Genomic DNA, 22,113 nt, shown 5'->3' with positions numbered 1-22,113 from the left:
TGGTGTCGTAGACAGGGTCTGTCTCCTCTCAGAGCCACTCTTCACAGGTAGCGGATTTCCTCGTGTTTCTTCGCCGAGAGAAGCCCTCCTCAGTACCCACAGTTAAAGGATATAGAGCCGCCCTGGCTCTCGTCCTAAAAAAAACTGAGGGGACTGGACATCTCGAATTCGTTCGAGATCTCCTTGCTAATGAGGAGCTTCGAAAAGGTCTTGCCCACCCAGGGAACTCAGCCCCCCTGCGTGGAGTGACTCTGTTCCAGGAGTTTGACTCGAAGACCCTTCGAGCCACTCCGAGAGTCGTCAGACAGGGATCTGACCCTCAAGACCCTCTTCTTGCTGGCCCTGGCATCGGCGAAGAGAGTAGGGGAACTACATGGTCTCTTATAATGTTAAACACACCAGAGGTTGGGGATCTGTGACGCTCGATTTCGTCCCGAACTTCGTAGCCAAGACTCAGATCCGTCGATCCCTGACGACAGGTTCGAGTCTTTCACGATCCCCTCCCTTCTGGACTTCACCGATAACGATGCGGATGAGATGCTGCTTTGTCCTGTGAGGGCGCTACGGCGCTATCTGAAGAGAACTCGACACCTCAGGCCTGAGTGTCGACGCCTCTTCGATAGCACTGGGGTTACCAAGAAGAAGTTTCCAAGAACACGCTTTCTTTCTGGCTGCGTGAGGTGATCAGGAGAGCGTACGAGGCTGATGGTAGCGACGACATACCGTACGCTCCGACCGAGAGCCCACGAAGTCAGAGGTATCGGACCCTCCTTAGCGTTCCGTAAGAACTTCTCCGTGGCGCAGGTTCCTGAAGGCAGGTGTCTGGGCCAACCAGACCACCTTCACGTCCTTCTACCTTCGGGATATTGCCCACAAGTCCTTGGATACTTTTTCTTGGGACCTGTGGTGGCTGCTCAACACGTTGTGTAAGCTTACCCAGCACCCGAGCAGGCAGAACAGCATCGATTCCTGGTATGACTGGGAGAATGAATGTGCGAATGAGAGAGTGACTGGCTTCTCTTCACCATCTTTCTCTACTCCTTACCTGTGGGCAGAAAGGGATACGGTCTTTACCACGCTGGAAGGGAGTCAGATGCAGGTAAGCTATTCAACCGAGCTCCATCCTATCTCTTTAACTAGAGATAGGAGTGTATATCCCCACCCACTTTTTCCTCCAACAAGAAAGTGGATGCCTACATGAGTCAAACCCATTACTTTACATTTGCTCATGTATCAGGAAAAAGTTTCTACAATGCTGGTACGAAGAGATACGCTTGCCTCTCTCTTAGTACTCGGCCCAGAGGTCTGACCATTGATCCTGCGGTGCACACCCGATCAATCGGACAGAGGCTTGGATCCCTCCCTCGCTCTTACGACCAGGGAGGCATTCCAGGGATGGACGAACACCAGTCTGTTCATCAAAAGACTCAGATTCCTCCCACCAAGAAGTGAGTCTTCCTATTGTTAAAGGACCGATGGTTTGTATTACGTATCGGAACAAATGACAATTTGTCGAAAATTGCATTTTTCCTAACTATACAAACCTGAGGTCCTTTACATATAGTCCCTCCTCATGCCACCCCTCACTCTGCGTATTTTGCATGGGCCAAAAGCAAAAGTGATTTGTTTACCTCCCAGTCGCGCGGCGCGCGACTGTCGGACAAGCAGTTAACTACCGTTCTTCTCCCCTTGTTCGAAGCTTACGACCGTTCCAGCTGCCGCTAGCTACTTCTATTGTCTAAAGGGACTCAGGTTTGTGTATAAGTAGGAAAAATGCAATTTTCGACAAATTGTCATTTTTCGTATGTTACTTTAACGTCCTTTAAATAATGGGATGCAAATACTGAATTACATCTCCAATAAGTTGCTGCTAAAATGTGTCTCATTGACATATTCTTAGTAAAAGATAGGGAAGTTGCAACTGCACGGACTTCGTGAGCTTTTACCCTAAGCAGCTTTAAGTTCTCCTCTTGGCAATCCCTGTGAGCTTCTGTTATCACATTCCTGACAAAGAACGCCAGTGCGTTCTTTGACATAGGTCTCTTGGGGTTTCTTACTGAACACCAGAGACTCTGGCGACATCCCTGAAGCTGTGTCTTCTTTTTTAGATAGAACTTCAGGGTCCTGACTGGGCAAAGAGACCGCTCCAACTCTCTACCTACCAGGGAAGAGTCCCTTGACTTCTAAACTTCTAGGCCAAGGTTTAGAAGGGTTCTCATTCTTTGCTAGGAATAGATGTTGAAAAGAAACCATAGCAGAGTCTTTCTTAAAACCCACCCGAGAGTCCAAAGCATGCAATTCACTGATCCTCTTAGCAGTTGCGAGGGCTAACAGGAATATACATTTTCTCGTAAGATCTCTGAACGAGATTTTATCTGGAGGTTCGAACCTGTTAGAAGTCAAGAACTTGAGGACTACATCCAGGTTCCAACTCGGGGGAGAGAAGATCTCAATTTGGAAGTCTCGAAAGACCTAATGAGATCATGAAGATCTTTATTATTTTCTAAATTCAGGCCTCTGTTTCTAAAAACAGCTGAGAGCATGCTCTTATATCCCTTGATAGTAGATACAGCCAACTTCGACTCTTCTCTTAAGAAGAGAAGAAAATCGGCGATTTCGGTCAGAGGTATTGGAAGAGGACAGCGTCTTCGACCTACACCATCTACGGAAAACTTCCCACTTCGATTGGTAGACCCGCAAGGTAGAGGACCTGCGGGCTCTAGCGATTGCACTTGCAGCTTTCTTAGAAAAGCCTCTCGCTCTGACCAGTCTTTCGATAGTCGAAAGGCAGTCAGGGAGAGACTTTGGATGCTTTTGTGAAACCTCTCGAAGTGGGGTTGTCTGAGCAGATCTGTCCTTTCTGGAAGAGATCTGGGGAAGTCCACTGTCCATTCCAGTACCTCTGTGAACCAGTTTCGGGAAGGCCAGAAGGGAGCAATTAGTCAGTTTTGTTCCCTTCGATGCAACAAACTTTCTTAGCACTTCCCCCAGCAACTTGAATGGGGGAAAGGCGTAGGCGTCTATGCCTGACCAGTCCATAAGGAAAGCATCGATCGCTATGGCTCTGGGATCTTCTTCTAGAGAGCAGAAGTTGTCCATCTTCCTGGAGAGGAACGTGGCAAACAGGTCGATCTGAGATTTTCCCCAGAGGGACCAAAGCTCTTTGCAGACTTCTGAGTGGAGCATCCACTCTGTCGGAAGTACGTACTTGGTCCTTCCTGCTCAATCTGTCTGCTCTTAGATTTTTCACTCCCTGAACAAATCTTGTCCGGAGTATTATGCCCCGTTCCTCCGTCCAGGTCAATAGATCTCTTGCGATCTCGTATAGTGAGAAAGAGTGAGTGCCCCCCTGATTTCGGATGTAAGCCAGAGCAGTGGTATTGTCCGAGTTGACTTAGACTACCACTCCTCTGACTTCCGCTTCGAAGTACTCCAGGGCTAGATGAATGGCCAGGAGTTCCTTCGCATTGATGTGCAGTGCCACCTGTTCCTTCGTCCAAGTACCTGCCACTTCCTTTGGATCCAATGTTGCTCCCCAACCTGTTTCCGAGGCATCGGAAAACAACACTAGGAAAGGGTTCCGAATCGAGAGGGACACTCCTTCGTTTCTTCTTAAGGGGGTTAACCACCACTTCAGGTTTGACTTTATCTCCTGCTGAATGGGAAACGAGTCTAACAAATCTCCTGTCTTCTGACTCCACATTCGTCTGAGACAGAACTGCAGAGGTCTGAGGTTCAATCTCCCTAGGGAAACGAACTGCTCTAACGAGGAAAGGGTGCCCAACAGACTGAGCCACTCCCTCGCCGAGCTCCGTTCCTTCCCTAAGAAGTTCGAGATTTTTTCTAAGCCTCAAGCAATTCTCTCTTGCGATGGAAAAACCCGAAAACCCCGAGAATCCATCTGTATCCCCAGATAGACTATGTTCTGTCTGGGGATCAATTGTGATTTCTCGAGGTTTACGAGTAGTCCCAGTGATTTTGTCAGTTCTAAAGTCGTCTCCAAGTCCTTCAAGCACTGATGTTCCGATTTTGCTCTTATCAGCCAATCGTCTAGATATCCCTTTCAGATGTAGCCATTTCGCAACATTCCTCATTAGGGAGCTTGAGGAGCTGTAGAAAGGCCGAAGCACAGGGCCCTGAATTGGAATACTCTGCCCTGCATCATGAATCGAAAAAACTTCTTCAATGAGGGATGCAGGGGAACATGAAAGTAAGCATCCTGTAGATCCAGGGAGACCATCCATTCTCCGGGACGTTTCCATAGAGAACTTTGTGTTCTCTACGAATCGGTTCAATGCGCTCACATCCAGAACCGGTCTCCACCCTCCCGAGGATTTCGGAACCAGAAAAAGACGGTTGTAGAATCCTCGGGAATGCGAATCCTGGACCAGTTCGATGGCCTCCTTTTGCCACATCTGTTCTACAAGATGTAAAAGTGCTTCTCTCATGGCAGGGTCCCTGTACTTGGCCGACAGTTCCCTCGGGGTCGTCGTTAAGAGAGGTCTGTCTTGAAAGGGGATAAGATATCCCTTTGTTACTACTGAAAGAGACCAGCTGTCTGCCTCTCTCAGAGCCCATTCTTCTGAAAATTTCAGAAGTCTGGCTCCTACCGGTGCTTGAAGGACTGGAATCTCATTTGGCTTTCTTGATAGGTCTGAATGCAGACCTACCTCTTTTTGGTATTCCTCTCTCCTTAGAGGAGGGTCTAGAAGAGGAACTCCCTCAAAAGGGCTGTTGAGGGGTACGTGTCTCTCTCTTCACAGGAACGGAGGTCCTCGCTTTCTTTGCGGATTGGGCCAAAAGATCTTGTGTGGCCTTTTCAGTTAAAGAATGGGAAATGTCCCTTACTAATTGTGAAGGGAACAATTGATCCGAAGAGGCGCATAAAGCAGGGACGACCTCTGGATAGGAGTGACTGCTTTCGTTAGAAAAGAACTAAACAAAGTCCTTTTCTTCAAAATTCCAGTTCCGAAGAGAGAAGCCACTTCTCCTGATCCATCCTGGACTGCTTTGTCCATACAGGACAGGACACTATGAAGGACTTCTGAGTTTTCTTAGCCAACACCCCAAGGGACCAGTCTAAGAAGTTAAAAACTTCTAAGACATGAAACAATCCCTTGAGGAGATGGTCCATTTCTGAAGTCCCCCATGTGATCTTAGCTGATGACAAGGCTGGTCTCCTTGAAGCGTCAACAAGATTTGAAAAATCTGCTTCGGCAGAGGTCGGGAGAGCAATGACCCAGTGATTCTCCCGTCTCATACCAGATACCTCTCTTTCCTGCCAGTTTGGAAGGAGGGCATGCAAAGACGGTTCTCCCCGCTTCCTCCTTGGTTTTAAACCAGTTTCCGACAAACGAAGCGCCTTCTTCATAGAAATGGTCAGTTTCATCTTAATGAAAGAGGACGATTTTGAAACCTTAGTGCTGGTAAACAAAGATCTAGGAGAAGGTGGAGCAGTAGGGCTTAATGAGTCCCCAAACTCTTGAAGTAAGAGGGCTGCTAGCATCTTATAATCCGATAAGCCTGCAGCCGTATGATCTTCCGAATCCGACACATCTTCCAAATCAAGTTCAATCTCCGAAGACTATTGTTTCTTCTCGATAGGAGATGAATCCCTCGCAACATCTACCCCACTCTTGCAAGAACGACGGCCGCCTGTGCAACAACTTGCGTCCTTACGAGAGATAGGCTGATCCTGCAACAAGACTCTCTCCTTCTCCTGGCAAGAGCGATGGCCGCCTGTGCGACGTCTTTCTCTCCTGTCAGAAGAAGGATGTCCTCTCGTATCGCTCTCAACGGAAAAAACTCTATTCTGACAGGGGCTACGGCCGCCTGTGCGACATCTAGAGTCTCTGCCAGGTAAAGGCTGATCCCGCTGAAAGCTAGAAGAATCCTCTTGGTTCAAATGTCGTTTGGAAGAAGATCGTAAATTCTGGCGCCTGGCTGGCGCTTCTGGCTCTTCTGGCGCATCTGGCTCTTCTGGCACATTGCGCCAGGCTGGCGCTTTTGGCGCATTGCGCCAGGATGGCGCTTTTGGCGCATTCTTTCTGCTTCCTGTCTGAGGAGTAGCATAAGCGATTTTTGTGCCAGAGACGTCTTTTCTTCCTGTAGATCTTTTTATCGGAAGGAAAGTCCTTTCTTCTGGGAGTCTCCTTCGTAAGAACTCCTACTAAAGAGGAGATCTGCTCCTGTACTTTTAGTAGAATTTTTGCCGCAGCATTCTCTTCTTCCTTTTTCGATGTAGGTGAAGGAGGTCTAGAGGAGGAAGGAGACTCCGAGTTGAGAGTTGGAATATACCTGGCTTTTTTCCTTTCGCAAGGCGATCCTTCAGGGAAAAACTCCGGACTTGAATCCAACGTTGGAGCTTTCCAACTTCTTTTTAAGGGGCGTGAAAGTTCATCATAACTCCAGCCCTTTCTTTGTGGTGAAGAATCCAAAGAAGAAAAACACTTTTTTAGGATGCTTTTCCTATAGCGATCCTTGGCAGTTCGGGTCGTCACAGAATCTGCCGAGGGGACGCCTGATCGGTGGGGATTCTCCATAACCTCCGTAAGGCTTTTGACATTCCTTCTCCTCTGGGCCTGTGAGCTTGGAAGCGGTCTAGGCCTGGGAGCGAGATGAAGCCGATCAGACGCACCCTCCACTGCACTGGGTACACTTACGTCACTATCACTGCGCTTACCTTTTAAAGTTTGTATTGCAATACACCCCCTGAACAAGCCCTGGTCACTTACCAGCCCGAACCATCATTTATTAAAAATTTACCAAATCTTTGGTTAAAATAAACGATCAGTGTTGCCAATCTCCTGGCAAACACCCTCGTTACCTAGTTACCAGCCCACCGCTGATAGCCCTGCCTCACGGGCCGGTCACACCTGCCCTCTCACGTCAATCACTTATCGTTCGCGGTGGAGTACAGATGTATCCACAGCGAACTCCTTTTTGGTCTTGCCCGGCCTTCATTTGCACCTTTGATTTGATTGATTTTGGTGACGAATTACGCATCCCTTTGGATTACTGTTGGATTGCTCTTAATACCTTGTCATCAGACATTGATTCTGCAAAGGAAGAAACAACACAAGCTACAACAACAGCTACTGCATTCTCGGCCACGACATCACAGAAAACGACGAGCGGAAGTTCAACAACGTATCGTCTTTGCCAACAATGCAAGAAAAGGATGAGTACCCTATGACACGATAGTCATTCCTTATGCGTAAATTGTAGGCCTGTTCAATATAATGTAAAGACCAGATGTTTGGAATGTCAGGAGTGGTCTTTGGACCAGATGTTAGGGTATCTCAAACGTAGGAAAGGTCTTGTATTAAGAAGTAAGTGTAGGCAGGAAGAGACTAACGTAGATCAAGATAAAGACTTAGAGACAGTGCTCTTTAAGAGACTTGAGAGTAGGCTGACATCGAGTACGACATCTCTGTTACCGATTTTATGTCAAGATTAAGTGAGGATAAATCGAGCAATAGGGATACTGAAATTACTAATCGTTCTTTTCCAGCTCCCCTGCCTGTTCCAGAACCAGCCCTAACCGGTGCTGGGGGTTATGGGGATCCGCAAGCCCACAGGGCAGGATCCGCCGTCCTGGCGCGGAGCAGGCAGTGTTGGCAGCAGACTCCCCTTCCCTCGATGTGTAAGTTCTCAGGATGATAAAAAACTTAGGTCAGATATAGACGAGTAGGGATAATAGGCTACATAGTGTTTAGTTTAGGGAGAGAAGTGCAGGCTTCTTCGGGTCGGTTTTCTATTAAAAGTAGTATTTATAGAGCACAGTGTCCTTAGAGCATCTTTAGGCTTTTTCCTGCTTCGAGTTCCTTGCATCAGAAGCTTTTAGGCCATGGTTGGTCTTTCAGATATGCTCCTTCGTCTTTAAGGTTACTTTCCTCTACTTATACGATACGATAATTGTTAATATCGACTAATTCTCCGTTCAATGCATATTGACTTAAGATATTCAGTATGGAGAGAAATCGAATAAAATTAACTACAGTTAGCCTAGTGTTCACGGTGGTATATCGTATGCATATTCAGTAACCTAGCCTAAAGTATTCGCAGTACAACATATCGATAGTTATTTTTATATTGGCTAACGCTGTAGGCTCAAGGCATTCTGACTTCTGACAATTCAGTACAGGTGTAATTGAAAACGAACGAGAATCCGATCGGAGGATAATTAATATGAATGTAATCGAACAGAATGAAGATCGGATTCTGTCCGACTAAAGCATTATAATTGTATTATATGTATCATCATATTAGCGTAGTATAAACACTTAACTCGGCAGTCATTCACGCTGGAATCAGTGGATGACGAATACGGGTTTGCGTCGCCGTATCCATCTCATTCTCTCCTGATTGCCTAAAATGACTAACGTAACAACACTCTCACTTATGCCAAGTTTGTACAAACGTCTTGAAGGAGACGTGTGTTCAACTATGTTGACATTTAACATAGTCAATGAGGTAGCTATCTTGGGGCATATAATCAGATGGCAGATATAAGGAATTCGTATGTATGACGTCTTCATACGTTTAACCGACTATTGCCGTCAGTAATTACATTGCGCTTATGTCAATTTACAGTTACAAATTATTACCAGTCGTATTATCAAATTACAATGACAACTGAAATTAATATTAGGCCTAATAAAGTTAATTTAATTACCTTTAAATATTATTTTATTACTTTTCAATTAAATTACAATTACACTAGCTTGTCGTCAAACAGCACTATTGTAAGGAGGTGTGGCTTAGACAGACAAGGATGCCGGCTAGTCTGTTTTTGTTTTGTTTTTTTTCCTTGGCTCCAGATTCAACCATATCACTTGGTCTCGGCTAATGTTTTTGTCCCTAGTTAGCATATTAATGAATATCTGGATACTTAACTTATGGAACGAAGTCATACTGTTCGTCTTACGATGTAATTTAAGTCCAAAATTTGACTGATACGTCTCATTGGAAGCTAGTTTTTCCATCGGGTTAGATGGCGTTAAATTTAGGATTCCGTTCGTTTTTCACTCGTTTTCATAGGTATTACGAACCTTACACTTTATATACTTTATTAATCCTTTGTCTGTGTAAAAAAAAAAAAAAAAAAAAAACAGTAATGAGCTCTTTCATGCTATTAATTTCTTTTACCACGGCTGCGTTTGAATTCATACAAAAGCTCGGGACTTCTGTCCAGGTTGCTGATGCACGTAATTTTGCCTTATTAGCTTCAGCTGCATCTATAACATGAATACAGTAATTACCGTCGCACGCGGATGAATACAATAACGGATGTTGCTATCGGATTCGATTACTGTCATACGCTGATCAATACAATAAAGTGATGTTGTTATAGGAGTCGATCGCATTAACAACAAGTTCTCGTTCGGTTGTTCATAGCTGTACGGAGTTATACAGTTATACGAGTATATTATCGTTAAGATAATACCCTTTTAACTTAGAAGAGGGTGCAATTTACGGAGGTGGAGATGTTAGACGATTGTAATTTCTCTCTCTCTCTCTCTCTCTCTCGTCTCTCTCTTCTTCCTGCTCTCTTCCCTTTCTCTCTCTCTCTCACTTACTTCCCTGATTTTATATTCTCTCTTTATCTTAGACGATTGTATTTCTCTCTCTCTCTCTCTCTTACTTTTCTGATTTCATATTCTCTCATCCTTTTTTCCACGCTCTCCTAACACTGGACTCATTGTGCAACAGAGGTTTTTTCTTCCTGTCACACCTTTTCAAACTTTGTCAATTTCCCTTCAGCGCTGACTGACCTCATAGGTCCCAATACTCAGCCTTTGGCCTAAATTCTATTTTTAAACCCAACAATCTTGCTGTCTGAGTTAGTATTAGAGTAGGGAGCGAATATTAGGAATATGTATAAGGTATTCATGATATGATATATCACGAGAGGATTTTAAGTATTAGGACAGATAGGAAAGAACATGTCTGGGTCTATCTGAGGGTATTCTTCCAAGTGCCAACCAGGCAGAGTACAGACAGGCAGGTACAACACTACAAGAGAGGACATCACTACGATCGACGACACCGTCGCAGACGCACCGATGGACATGGTTGTCTCCTCCGTACATGAGAGGCCTAAGGCCACATGGGAGGTCTTCAGTTTCCCTCCATACATGAGAGGCCGAGAGCCACATGGGAGGTCTTCAGATTCCCTCCATACATGAGAGGCCAAGAGCCACATGGGAGGTCTTCAGATTCCCTCCATACATGAGAGGCCGAGAGCCTTCATGGGAGGTCTTCAGTTTTTCCTCTACTCAGGTGAGGCACATAGCCAGCTGAGAGGAAACAGGTTTGTATCCCTCCCGCACTCAATGAGTTTTGACCTTAGGGTAGAGGTGCAGGGAGTTTTTCCCTCCACATATGGGAGGCCTAGAAGGCCACACATGGGAGATTAGTTTGGACGAGTGACAAATGAACTTGAGACTGACCCGCGTACTAAATTATATTGACCGACAACTGGTACAGTGGAGGGCCGAGTAGATTTGATTCCCCACCTCCAAATTAATGTTGTTAATCGGGCTTGTTCAGGTGTTCAGGGGGTGTATTGCAATATGAAGTTTTTATTGTAAAACTAATATTGTAATACCTACCTGAACACCTGAACAAGCCCTGGTCACTTACCAGCCCGAACCATCATTTATTAAAAATTTACCAAATCTTTGGTTAAAATAAACGATCAGTGTTGCCAATCTCCTGGCAAACACCCTCGTTACCTAGTTACCAGCCCACCGCTGATAGCCCTGCCTCACGGGCCGGTCACACCTGCCCTCTCACGTCAATCATAACTCAATAACTCTGTATGAGAGGGGAGGAGGGTGGGAATCATTCAGGTGTTCAGGTAGGTATTACAATATTAGTTTTACAATAAAAACTTCATATCTGACGTTCCATCCTTTCAAGTGCAGCCTTAAGATCTGCAATTTCCGTTGCTGGGTTTGCAGTCTTAGTAGTAGCAGAGGAAGTAAATACAGGTTTAGGGTTAGGTGTTATATTAATTGGCTCGCTAGAACGATACCTACTTACGCTTCTGGAGGAAGCCTTCCTAACCCTATTCATTTCCAATTTTCTTAAATAGGAATTCAAATTCTTCCACTCTTCCTCATTCAAACCTACACATTCATTACAGGTGTTAGATACAGAGCATTCATTCTGTCTACACCCCTTACAAACTGTGTGAGGGTCTACCGAAGCTTTCGGTAGCGTCACCATACATCCCTCATTCACACACTGTCTTCTAACCGAAAAGCTAGAGTCCGACATTATGAGAAAAATCCCAAATCAAGTCCAAATAACAGTCCACGAAAAAGTATGCCCAACCAAAGATCCAATACGTCACCAAAGAGACCGGCTTAGAAGATCAATAGCGATGAAAAAACACGAAAATCAAATCAGGAGGAACAACAACAATGTTGATGTCCCGGCCGATAGAGAAAATCTGACTTAGAAAACTGGAATGGTTCCTATTCCCGCCACCCAGCGGCGGGGCGGTAGATCACTTGACCTACCTGTAGTGTGTGCCGCGAAATTCGAATTTCTATCGGGGACGATGGAGTCTATAGCTAAGTATATATCTGCCAGGTAAGTATGTATAAAACTTCAGGTTTGCATGCATCCAGAGTCGGTGACGCTGAGTCCGCTCACCGTCATGACTCAGGCACAGAGTGGAAGAAAGGAGCGAGTTGCTCTGGTGACTTGCGCCTTGCCGGTGATCGCTCTCGCGGTGATTGCTCAGTTCCCAGGGTTGACGTGACGGTCCCATGGGAGTGTGCACGCTGAGACTGGTGGGGGCTCCCCCATTTGGTCTTCGAGAGGTTTCAGCCTCAACAAGGACTTGGACATGTCGGAGAACAGTATCAGCTCTCGCTGGTCAGCCCCACCCAGATGACGGACACGTTCGCGGGACCGACCGTACGAGAGCTTCGTAACCCTCCTCAAAAAAAGGGGGAGAAAAAAAAAGAAAAAAAGGGAAAGCTTTTTTGCCAGATGATAATGCTTTCTTAGACTCACGGAGTGGCCATCACCACAGGTTGATGGCTGCTTGTGATTCGCTTCTCCTGCTAGTTCTGGTAGCAAGGCGAGCAAGAGTGTCCAGTCTTCCTCCCCTATTCCCTCTACTTCCTATGGCTATGCCAGGAGGGGCTAGGTGGATAGGAGGGATCCTGCAGAGTGCTGTCCATAGGATTCAGCATTGGGCGGCTATGTTCCTGGAAGGACCTTAGGGTCCTACTGGACGGACGTCCACGTCATTGAGGAAGGAGTTTATGTCAAAACTGGAGACTATGTCTCCATGGCTTTTTCTGTCCTTTGGATGGATTTCAATTCGCAGTCTCCTATGGGTTCTTGCGTTTTGGGAACCTCGATTGTATATTCTATTGTATTGTACTCTCATGCCAGTCTTAAATGCTAGCATTTAGGACTGGTTTTTATGCCCATTCCTCCTTGATTTCTATGGGAGTTGAGGAGGGGCCCCACCCCGATGATCGTTTGAAGAAATTCGGGGGTCTCATCGAGCGCTCAAAATTCTTTGGAATTTCTACCACTCTCTGAGTGTTTTGGTCTTCTATGATCTACAAATACTTGGGCGAGATGAGAATTCCTGATAATTGTTACTACGATAACCGGGAATCTCACTGAACACTCGAATTCCTTGGAATTTCTGGCATTCTCAGTGTTATGGTTTTTCTGTAATTTCTAAACACTTGATCGAGACAAACATTCCCGGTAATTTTTATTACAAAAATCGGGAGTCTCACTTAAGCCATTAAATTCCTTGGAATTTCTAGTGTTCACAGATTGATTTGGTTTCTGAGATTTCCAAACACTCGGGCAACGGGTATTCCCGATGATTATTACAATAATTGGGTCTCGCCGAGAGCCTGGATCCCTTGGTTTTGTTGGCTCTTGCCGAGTGCTTGGCTCCCGCCTGATTATTGTTATACCAGAGTCGGGTTCTTCTCGCCGAGCGTGAGAATTCTTACAAATTCTAACACTCGCCGAGCTATTACGAGTGCTTGGATGGTGAGACGAGTCTTTACCGGTACAGAATAGTCCGCTCCTCAGTCTGGTTTGAAGTTATGTAGAGCTTAGAACTGCATCCAACACCTTCTGGGTAAATGGTCAAGTACTATTGGACCTTAGGGTCCAAACACATAGGACAGCAGACACAATCTACCTTGTTCTTCTTGGAGCTTCGGCCTCAAAGGAGAATAGTTAATTGAGAAGAAGTGATAGTTCTTCATTGACGATCAGCTCAGCTTGCTCGGCTCGATGCGACCAGACAGCTCAATCTGCTGATCTGAGTGTTCGGCTCTAACGAATGAACTCTGCTCTTGATTGGTGCAGTTCCTTGCCATGACATAGCACCCTCCTTTCCCGTGTTGCAGCGAGTTTTCAAGGGGTCATCGTCTTTCGTTTTCGTCATTTGACGCCTTCTAACCTCCCTTATCAAAGGTTTCCATGTCCTGAGAAGAGGAAAGTATTCTCCACTCCTTACAAAGTCCCGCTTCGAGACTTCTAAGGGTCTGCACCCTTTCCATGGAGAGGAAGTAATTGGCTCTCTTTGGCTCACCTGCTCCTTCTGGAGCGGGAACCTTGACGCTATCCACAAATATAGTGTCTCCGGAGCCCAAGGAGTTCGAACCCAGGTTCGTTCTCCTGTATCTGGTTCCAAGGGCGCTGCTCATGGAACCGGGGCTGCATTGTAGGGGTGTGCCTGAGTGTACAACCCCCAAGGGGGTTTGTACATCCAGTCAGTGACAGGTAGTCTTTTCTCCATTACGATAGTGGCGCAGGATGAGAGAAAGGACCGAGCCGCGCTGGTGGCTCGGACCCACCTGTGAAAGCCAGGAATGGCTATTCTTCAGGTGCCAAGATCGATGACGCTGTCCCTCGGGACAAGGCATCTGAAGGAGATAGGAGGAGGTCCCCTGTGTAGTCCTCTTCATGAGGTTTGATCACGCAGATAGGTGTAGCAAGACCTGGCAAGTTCTCACCAGCTTTTACTGCATTTAACTCCAGTCAATTTTCGCTCGCGTTCGCGCAAACGAAACTGTTGTAGGAATGAATGCTTCGTTTAACAGAGTGAGAACATTGCAAGTGGGGAAGAGTGGGCAAGAACAGTCAATCTTCCTCTCTTTATTCCCCTACTTCCTGGTTATGCTGGAATGAATAAGGAAATAAGAGGAATTCTGTGGAGTCTACTCCTCGGAATTCAAACCCGAGGGACTATGTTTTTGGTTCAATCTTAGGATCTTACCGAACATACATCAAATCTGTTCAGGATTGATAGCAAGCACCGAGAGGTTTGAATGCCTCTCCAGTGCTACTGTTTTGGGAACAACCAGTTTGGCTTTAACTAGTCATCTTCGGTATCCTGTTATCACCGTAGAAGTCTCCCTTCGAGAAAACTTCACCTTTGCTCTCTTCATTAAGAATGAAGGAGGTCTGCTTCCAGTCCTTATTCGTGTCCCTCAAATGAAGAAGAATTAGGCTGGAGTGCGATTTACAGGGACCTGCATATATAATATGTTTATTTTTCTCACGACATGCTTCTGTTATCAGTTGCATTGTTTGAGTAGTAGGCACATACCTGTAAGTTAACTCTTCTGGTATGTGACCGAGACAAAGAGTGCCTTCTCTTAATTGACCTGGAACTCAGGACAGCCTTTCAGGCCTCCCAAGAGTTACCAGTTTTGATTTTGAGATAACTAGTGGTATTGTTTCCCAACCACAGCATTTGCATTACAGTGGAGCGACCTGTATTCCCAGAGAATTCGCCTATACATATGCGGTAATTTTCTATGAGAAATATCCACAAATTCTTGTTTTTTTAAATCAATTTCATCATAAAATGCACTTTTTGTGATAAATATTTAAAAAAACCAGGTGTAAAAATTTGTAGTGTGTTTTTCTTGAGTTTTAACTAACAAAATAGATTTAAAGCATTTTTATAGGGGTTCCAACTATTTGTGGGTTCTAACTATCCACAGAGGAGTGTGGTAGGCATCCCCGGCGAATACGGGGTTACCACTGTATCGGCGAATAGGAGGGTTTTCTTCCCTCCAATTTCAATTAAAATGCAGATGCTCGAGTGTATCTTTTTTTGCGCTCGATGGTTCTAGCCGAACACATTCCTTCATGGAATGGACTACCAGTCAACTCAGGATTACAAGAAGTTAAGCAAGCAGTGTATGAGCTGCCTCAGTACTGCTTGCTCTCTGAGATATTTCATTTTGGTATTGCTTCTCCTCTGTCAAGGATTGACTACCAATTTAAATCTCTGCCTGGCAATCACAGACTTATGTCTCTGGTTGGCTGGAATTCTTGCATACGTGTATGCCCATCTCTCCTGCACCGCATTTTGCCATTACAAGAATTTTCAGACAGATATATCTCACTAGACTCATTATCTTTCTGTTTACCGCACGGTATAACAGAAGTTTGTAGCCTAGTCGTCCGCTTCATCGCACCTGCCCCATCGGCTGCTGAGATGACGCAGAATGATATTCTTCAGACAATTTGATTTGTCTTCTAACATACATTTCCTAATTCGAAAGGAGTTCAATTATTCTTTGTTCACCCTGAATTGTAAATGAATAACAGAAGACTTTGCCTGTTCCCAGCCCAGCTCTGCTTCCAAAGTAAATAAAAATATCCTCCCTAATCTAACCCATGAGAAGCGGTTCTTCAGGCAGTACAATCCCTGTGTTATCATTGCGAACTCCGACTTTCTCGCCAAGTAGCAATGAAATAGCGGATTAGCTTTTTCAGTCCTCTGTAAAACAACAGGTATTAAAGCCGACTTCACTGGTTGGTGTCATCAATGGGACTATTTCTATGATCAGAATCTTGAGAGTTTACTTCTCTCGATTCAACTGTGAAGATGTAGGTCCACATTCACCAGTAATATAGTATTGTTACTCCTTAGTTGAGATTCAACTATTGATGAGAAACTTGTCTTGCCATTACAAGGACCTCTTGTCTCTAGAAGGCAATTGACTATCGTCTGATGTGCGCATGCCTTGTGAGTAACATCATTGACAAACAAGATAGATGATTTGTATGGTTATTCAAAGCATAACCCTTCAAAAGGCGGGTGTCATCATGTGACTACATCTCTGATGCGTGGTAGTGCAGTCAGTCAGCATCTGCTGATGAGTCCGAGTCTATCATAAGCTACGCTGTGGACTTGTATTGGTTGATTCAGATCAGTCATTACTTTGTCCTATTGGTGTGTTGCTGTACCCATGAAGGATCAATACCCATCATTGAGTGTCGGTGTCTTTATTCGCTGCGGACTAACATTGCAGAAGTCCGATGACAGGTCTTTCTCCGAGTCTTACGAGATCGTGAGAGACTTCTCTGCAGTTTGATAGTCCAGTGGATGGGTACATTTCATCACTCCGAAGAATATGTCAGACAAGAAGATAGATGACGTCTCATTGCGACCATGTTTATATCTTTCTTCCTTTGGGTCTGCTCACAGGTCCTTGGAACCTCCTTTCCTTGGACCGATGGTGGATGCTTGCAGGTTGTGTTTGCTTACCCGGCTCCTTCAAGAGGACAAGTTGCATCTCGTCTATGGTGTGTGGTTCTAGAAGTAAGAAGGATGCGAGAGTGACTGGCCTCTCCACCTTCCCCACCTTGTCCTTCTACTCCTCTTCCTTCGGGTTGAGTATAGGACTCGAACTTACACTGGCTGGTTGTGCGATTGATGTGGTAAGCTTTCACATCGAGCTTCCTTTCTATTTTTCTTATCAGAATCATAGAAGCAATCCCACTCCTTCCTCTAGCAAGGAGAGGAAGGAGGTTGGCAATAATGCAAACCCTTCCCAGAACTTTGCATTAATGCCTCCGACTCTAAAATATTCTTCCCAGCCCATTTTTGGATGAGTTATGATTCCTCATTTATTTCAAAAAGGCCCAGAAGTCTGACTCTTGATCATGCAGCTCCTATACGATCAAGTTGTCAGAGGCAGGGCATTCCTCCTTGCTCTTAAGACCAGGAGGAATAGCCCAGGTGTGCAGAACTCCAGTCAGTTCTAGAGGTTCACTCACATTCCTGCCACCAATCAGTGAGTCTTCTTTATGTAAAGAAGCGAGGGTTTGTATATTGTCTAGGAACAAATCACAATTTTTAAAAGTAAATTGTATTCTTCCTTTACATTTATGGCCACCTCATGCCACCCCTTAATTTGAACCTGGGCCGAAAGGCAAAGTGGAGTGCTTACATCCAGGCAGGCGGGACTACCTGCCTACCAGACGGTAGTTACTGCCTAACCACCTTGTTCAAAAATTTAACGGCCGTAATTCCAGCTATGATGAAAGTAATTCATTATGTAAAGGACCTTAGGTTTGTATAGTTAGAAAAATACAATTTACTTTCAAAAATTGTGATTTCACCTTAGTGTCATAAAAAAGGTACTATTTTCAACATTCAGGTACAAGAATTCCAATGTTTAGAATTTCATGTGTATGTAAAGAAAAAGTTTTACAAGGTCAAAATTCAGTTGAAATATTTATAATACTGTTTCAGATTATTTGTTTCCAAAACTTGATGTGAATTTTTCAGTGTTTTTCCAAGCATAATTATAAAGGACATGCATTATCAGAGGGTTCCTCCAAAAATGGTTGAGTTGTTATCCCCAGTTTTTGGCAAGTAAAAGTCTTTGTAAATTATACATTTTTAGAGCTCCCTCCAGAAATAACCATAAATTATTATTTGCAGATGATCTAGAAGTCGCTATAAATTATGATTATTTGCAGATGATATTTACTGGAAGGAGCCATAAACAAGTCTGTAACATTTGGAAGAAAGTCTTACAATGTCAAAGGCACCACAGCACCCTAATAAGCCAAGCGAGAACGAAACTCAGTTCCCTCGGACAAGGACAAGTTCTGCTAGAGAAAGATCCTTCGACTGGTATTGCTGTCGTAACTCTGGATCACCAAGAGAAGAAGAATGCGTTGTCAGGTTTGACTTTTTCCAAGTTACATCTTCACGCTTTCAATTAAGGAAGGGGGGTAGGGGAGAAATGCCCTATTGAATTATATTTCATCATTATGGTATAGACATCACAAAGTAAATCCTCAAGTTGTTAATTAAAATCCACATAATTTAAACTGTTACAGTACCGTTAGGTCGAAATGGAACATAATGCAAAGGCAGGTTTGTTTGAAATAAAGTAAAAACTATAAATACAAATCAAACACACTAGCCATCTGATCCTTCCTTTTCTAGAATTAACAGTATTGGGGCTATAGTACTGTAAGAATGAATGAATTGAAAAAAATATGCAAGAGAAAATAATTTCACATTTCACATAAGTGACTTACCGAACAGTTACATAGCTTATAGCTTCTTACCTGCGGCAGTCGAAATTCAAATTGTTGGCACCAGCGGCGTTGCTATCTTAAGTATAGGTGAAACAAGACCCGCCCACATCCGGGAACCCTGGGTACTGCTAGCCTTCTACCGTCAATTTTCGTTTCTGCCGCTCACGGGGTAACACCTGTGAGATTTTCGCTGCAGTCTCCTGCGTCGCCATTTTGGATTTTGGTTTTTGTTTGGTGATGTACAAGTTTTTTGTTTTTTCTTGCCAGTTAGCTATCTCTATTCAGTTTTTCGTCATTATTGCTAATTATGTCAGATTCTAGTTCATCTGCTGTAAGGTTTTGCAGCGCTGGCTGCAAAACAAGATTAGCTAAGTTATGTCACAATCCGCACTCTAAGTGCACTAAATGCAGAGGACAAAATTGTAATGGTATGGATGTGACATGTGATGAATGTAAAGGATTGGATGAACAGGGATGGAAGGCGGTTAGATCGCATGCTGAGAAAATGGAGAAGGATAGGAAGAGGAAGGCAGCTCTTAGGGCTAGTAGTAAGAATAGGTTAGAAACTACTCCTGTTCCTTCGGAGACAAATAAGTCTTCTCTTGCCTCTCCTTTATTAGAGAACATTTCTCCAATTAATAGTCCTCCTACTTCTCCTTTGATTACCCCTGTTTAAGTTGCCCATGTTTCCAAACCCAACACCATTGCCTTGCTTGAGTCCAAGATGGAAAAAAAGTTCGAAGTGTTAGCTGAATCAGTTATGAAGTTAGGCATGTCTTTTAAAGCATTTGTAGATAGTACAGTGAAATCTAGTGCAGTGCAAAGTGTTAATGTTGCGCCTGAAGAGGTGGTTGTCCGTTCCCCCTCGACTCCCAGACGAAGGTCACTGTCCCGCTCCCCCGCAACCGGGAGAAGACATACCGGAGGTCGGAAGGAGTCTGGGGGAGTTTGCCCACGGTCAGCCGTCGGCTCCGTCGACTCGCGGGTGTCGTCCAAAAAGATGTGGAAAGGTATTAGTGTTTGTGATTCTCGTGTGTCTTCTGATTTGGAAGTGCAATCGCCAGTGCGTAAAAGGCGAAGTGATTTGATGTCTCGACCGTTAAAAAGACATTCGATTCTTGGGGGTGATTCGTCACCGACTCCTGTTAAGAAGTCTAAGAGGCATTGGAGTCCTCAACCTTTGTGTAGTTTTGCTCCGGATGTGATATTTAGTGAATCTCCTCCGCAGTCGCATTTTTCGGCTAGAAGCAATGGATCTCGGACTAAACTTCGTGATAATTCACGATCGCTCAACTCTCCCAAGCGAGTCTCAGTCGCAGTTTCGGCTCGGTCGCCTTGTTCGACTCCGTATTACTGTCCAGAGAAGCGTATTCGCTCGTCTTCGTTCGACTCCCCTCGCCGTGAGTCGATAGGAATTTTGACTGGTTGTTCGCCTGTGTCGACTCGTTGTGCGGAGACTTCACCTGTTAGAAAGATTCGTTCTTCGACTGAAAGACCATCGACTTCTACAGTTTTAGACGATTCTCCCTTAGCTCCATTTAAGAAGCATTTCCAGGATCTTATGAGTTTGTTGAAATCCTCCACCGGGGTACAACATAAGCCTGATTTCGACTCCGCTTCCGTGAAGTCTGAAGAGGAAGCTTTGGATCAAGATGACAAGGATTCGTCGGCTTATTCGAGTCTTCTTAAATTTTTCCTTTCCACTTATCCAGATTACTTTGAACCTGCTTCTCAGTCTTCACCGCCTTCAATGTTCGTTAAAGATAGGAAGACAGCGTATTCGTGTCTACCTAAACTGGTTCTTTCTCAGTCCTCGAAGCAGGCCCTTAAGGAGTCAACAGAGTGGCTTTCTAAGAAGAGGGAAACAGGTAAGGCTTCGTTTGCATTCCCGCCTTCTAAGCTTCAGAGTAAAGCGTATCGCTTCTACGCAACTGGAGAAGTTCCTTCTTTGGGAGTGTCTGCCTCCTCCCAGGAAGACTTCTCCGGTTTAGTGGACTCACACCAAAGAGCAGCTTTTTCGTCAGCTAAAATTTTGTTTTCTTCTTCGGAGCTTGACCATCTGGTGAAGAATATTTTTAAAGTATTTGAGGTATTTAGTTTTTTGGACTGGACTATTACCTCTTTAGCCCGCAAGATTGAAGACTGTCAGTCTTTAGAAGAAGATTTTGCCACAGATTGGTTAGGAGTTCTGTCCTGTGCGGATAAGGCTGTTAGAGATGGTTCGGGAGAATTAGCAGCCCTTTTCACAATGGGAGTAATGAAGAAGAGAGAAAGGTGGTGTTCTTTCGTGTCTAAAGGAGTCACTAATAACCAGAAGTCGGCTCTCATGTTTGCTCCTCTCTGTAAATCTCACCTTTTCCCTGAAGAAACCATTCAACAAATTCTATCGGATTTAGAAAAGAAATCTACTAATGATCTCCTTCTTCAGTCTTCTAGACGTCCGAAAGAGCCTACTCCGACAGGAGCTAAGTCTTCTCCTCTTCAGAAGCATCTCTTTCGAGGGAATAAACCTAAGTGGCAACGACCCAGGACTAATTTGCGTCCACAGTACAAGTCTTCAAAGAACCTCCCCCCCCCTCCAAACCTTCGGACAAGTGAGAAGCCGTTCCTTCACGTGCAAGTAGGGGCAAGACTCCATCTTTTTTGGGAAGAATGGAGTCGAAGAGGTGCAGAGCAATGGGTAGTGCAAGTTCTTCGAGAGGGATACTCGATTCCTTTTGTTCTAGATCCTCCTCTCTCCGATACACCAATCAGCTTAACAGCATATTCTCCAGGATCAGAGAAGGCTTTGGCTTTAGCAGCAGAGGTCAATGCACTCATCAAGAAGGGAGCAGTAGAGGAAGTCCTCGACAGTTCTCAGGGATTCTACAACAGACTCTTTGTAGTTCCCAAAGCCTCGGGAGGTTGGAGGCCAGTGCTAGATGTAAGCACATTGAACCTTTATGTGCTGAAGACAAAGTTCAATATGGAGACAAATCGTTCTGTGATGTCGGCACTTCGCCCAGGCGATTGGATGGTGTCCCTGGACATGCAGGACGCCTATTTTCATGTGCCGATTCACCAGAGTTCAAAGAAGTTCCTGAGATTTGTGTTCGAAGGGAGGACGTATCAATTCAGAGCCCTTTGTTTCGGTTCCTCAAGTATTTACTCGTGTTCTTGCTCCATTGGGGAAATGGTTGCATATGTTGGGCATAAATGCAGCATTTTACCTGGACGACTGGCTTCTCAGATCGAGTTCGAGGACACAGTGCGTGAAGGATTTACGGAAGACAATGTCATTAGCAAGTCAATTGGGAATTCTCATCAACCTGGAGAAGTCTCAATTAGTGCCTTCCCAGAAAATCCCCTATTTGGGGATGATTCTGGACTCTCAGACTTTTCGGGTTTTTCTGTCCCCGAAAAGAATAGAATCTTGCCTCAAAAAAGTGAGCCAATTCCTGAACCGTCAGTCCTCGTCCGCCTTGGAATGGATGAGTCTCCTAGGGACGTTATCATCAGTAGAGATGTTTGTAAAGTTGGGTCGTCTTCACATGAGATCTCTTCAGTTTTTTCTCAAAGCGAGTTGGTGTCGGAAGTCTCAACCAGACATGTATTCGTTCCCAGTGTCGGAAGAGATCAAGAAGGACTTGAGATGGTGGATGTCGAGGGAAAGATTGCAAGAGGGTCTCTCCCTGACATTATGGAACCCAGACCTAGAATTATACTCCGACGCATCGGACAGAGGTTGGGGAGCTCTCCTAGGGACCAAAAAGA

The 22,113-nt window shown here is 44.9% G+C and overlaps 1 protein-coding gene across 3 annotated transcripts in view; it reads left to right on the top strand.

The window, feature by feature from the left end:
• The window catches only part of LOC135200316 (ethylmalonyl-CoA decarboxylase-like), a 62,543-nt gene that overhangs the window by 18,095 nt on the left and 22,335 nt on the right, over positions 1–22,113 (top strand). For all 3 annotated transcript variants that reach the window (XM_064228870.1, XM_064228871.1, XM_064228869.1), the window contains exon 2: positions 17,791–17,998. In XM_064228870.1, coding sequence (XP_064084940.1) covers positions 17,791–17,998 — 208 coding nt within the window. The remainder of the gene's footprint in view (positions 1–17,790; positions 17,999–22,113) is intronic.

This window comes from Macrobrachium nipponense, chromosome 26, assembly GCF_015104395.2.
Source record: "Macrobrachium nipponense isolate FS-2020 chromosome 26, ASM1510439v2, whole genome shotgun sequence".
Lineage (NCBI taxonomy): Eukaryota > Metazoa > Arthropoda > Malacostraca > Decapoda > Palaemonidae > Macrobrachium > Macrobrachium nipponense.
The sequence above is the reverse complement of the archived record's forward strand: the minus strand, read 5'-3'. Positions and strand labels throughout refer to the sequence as shown.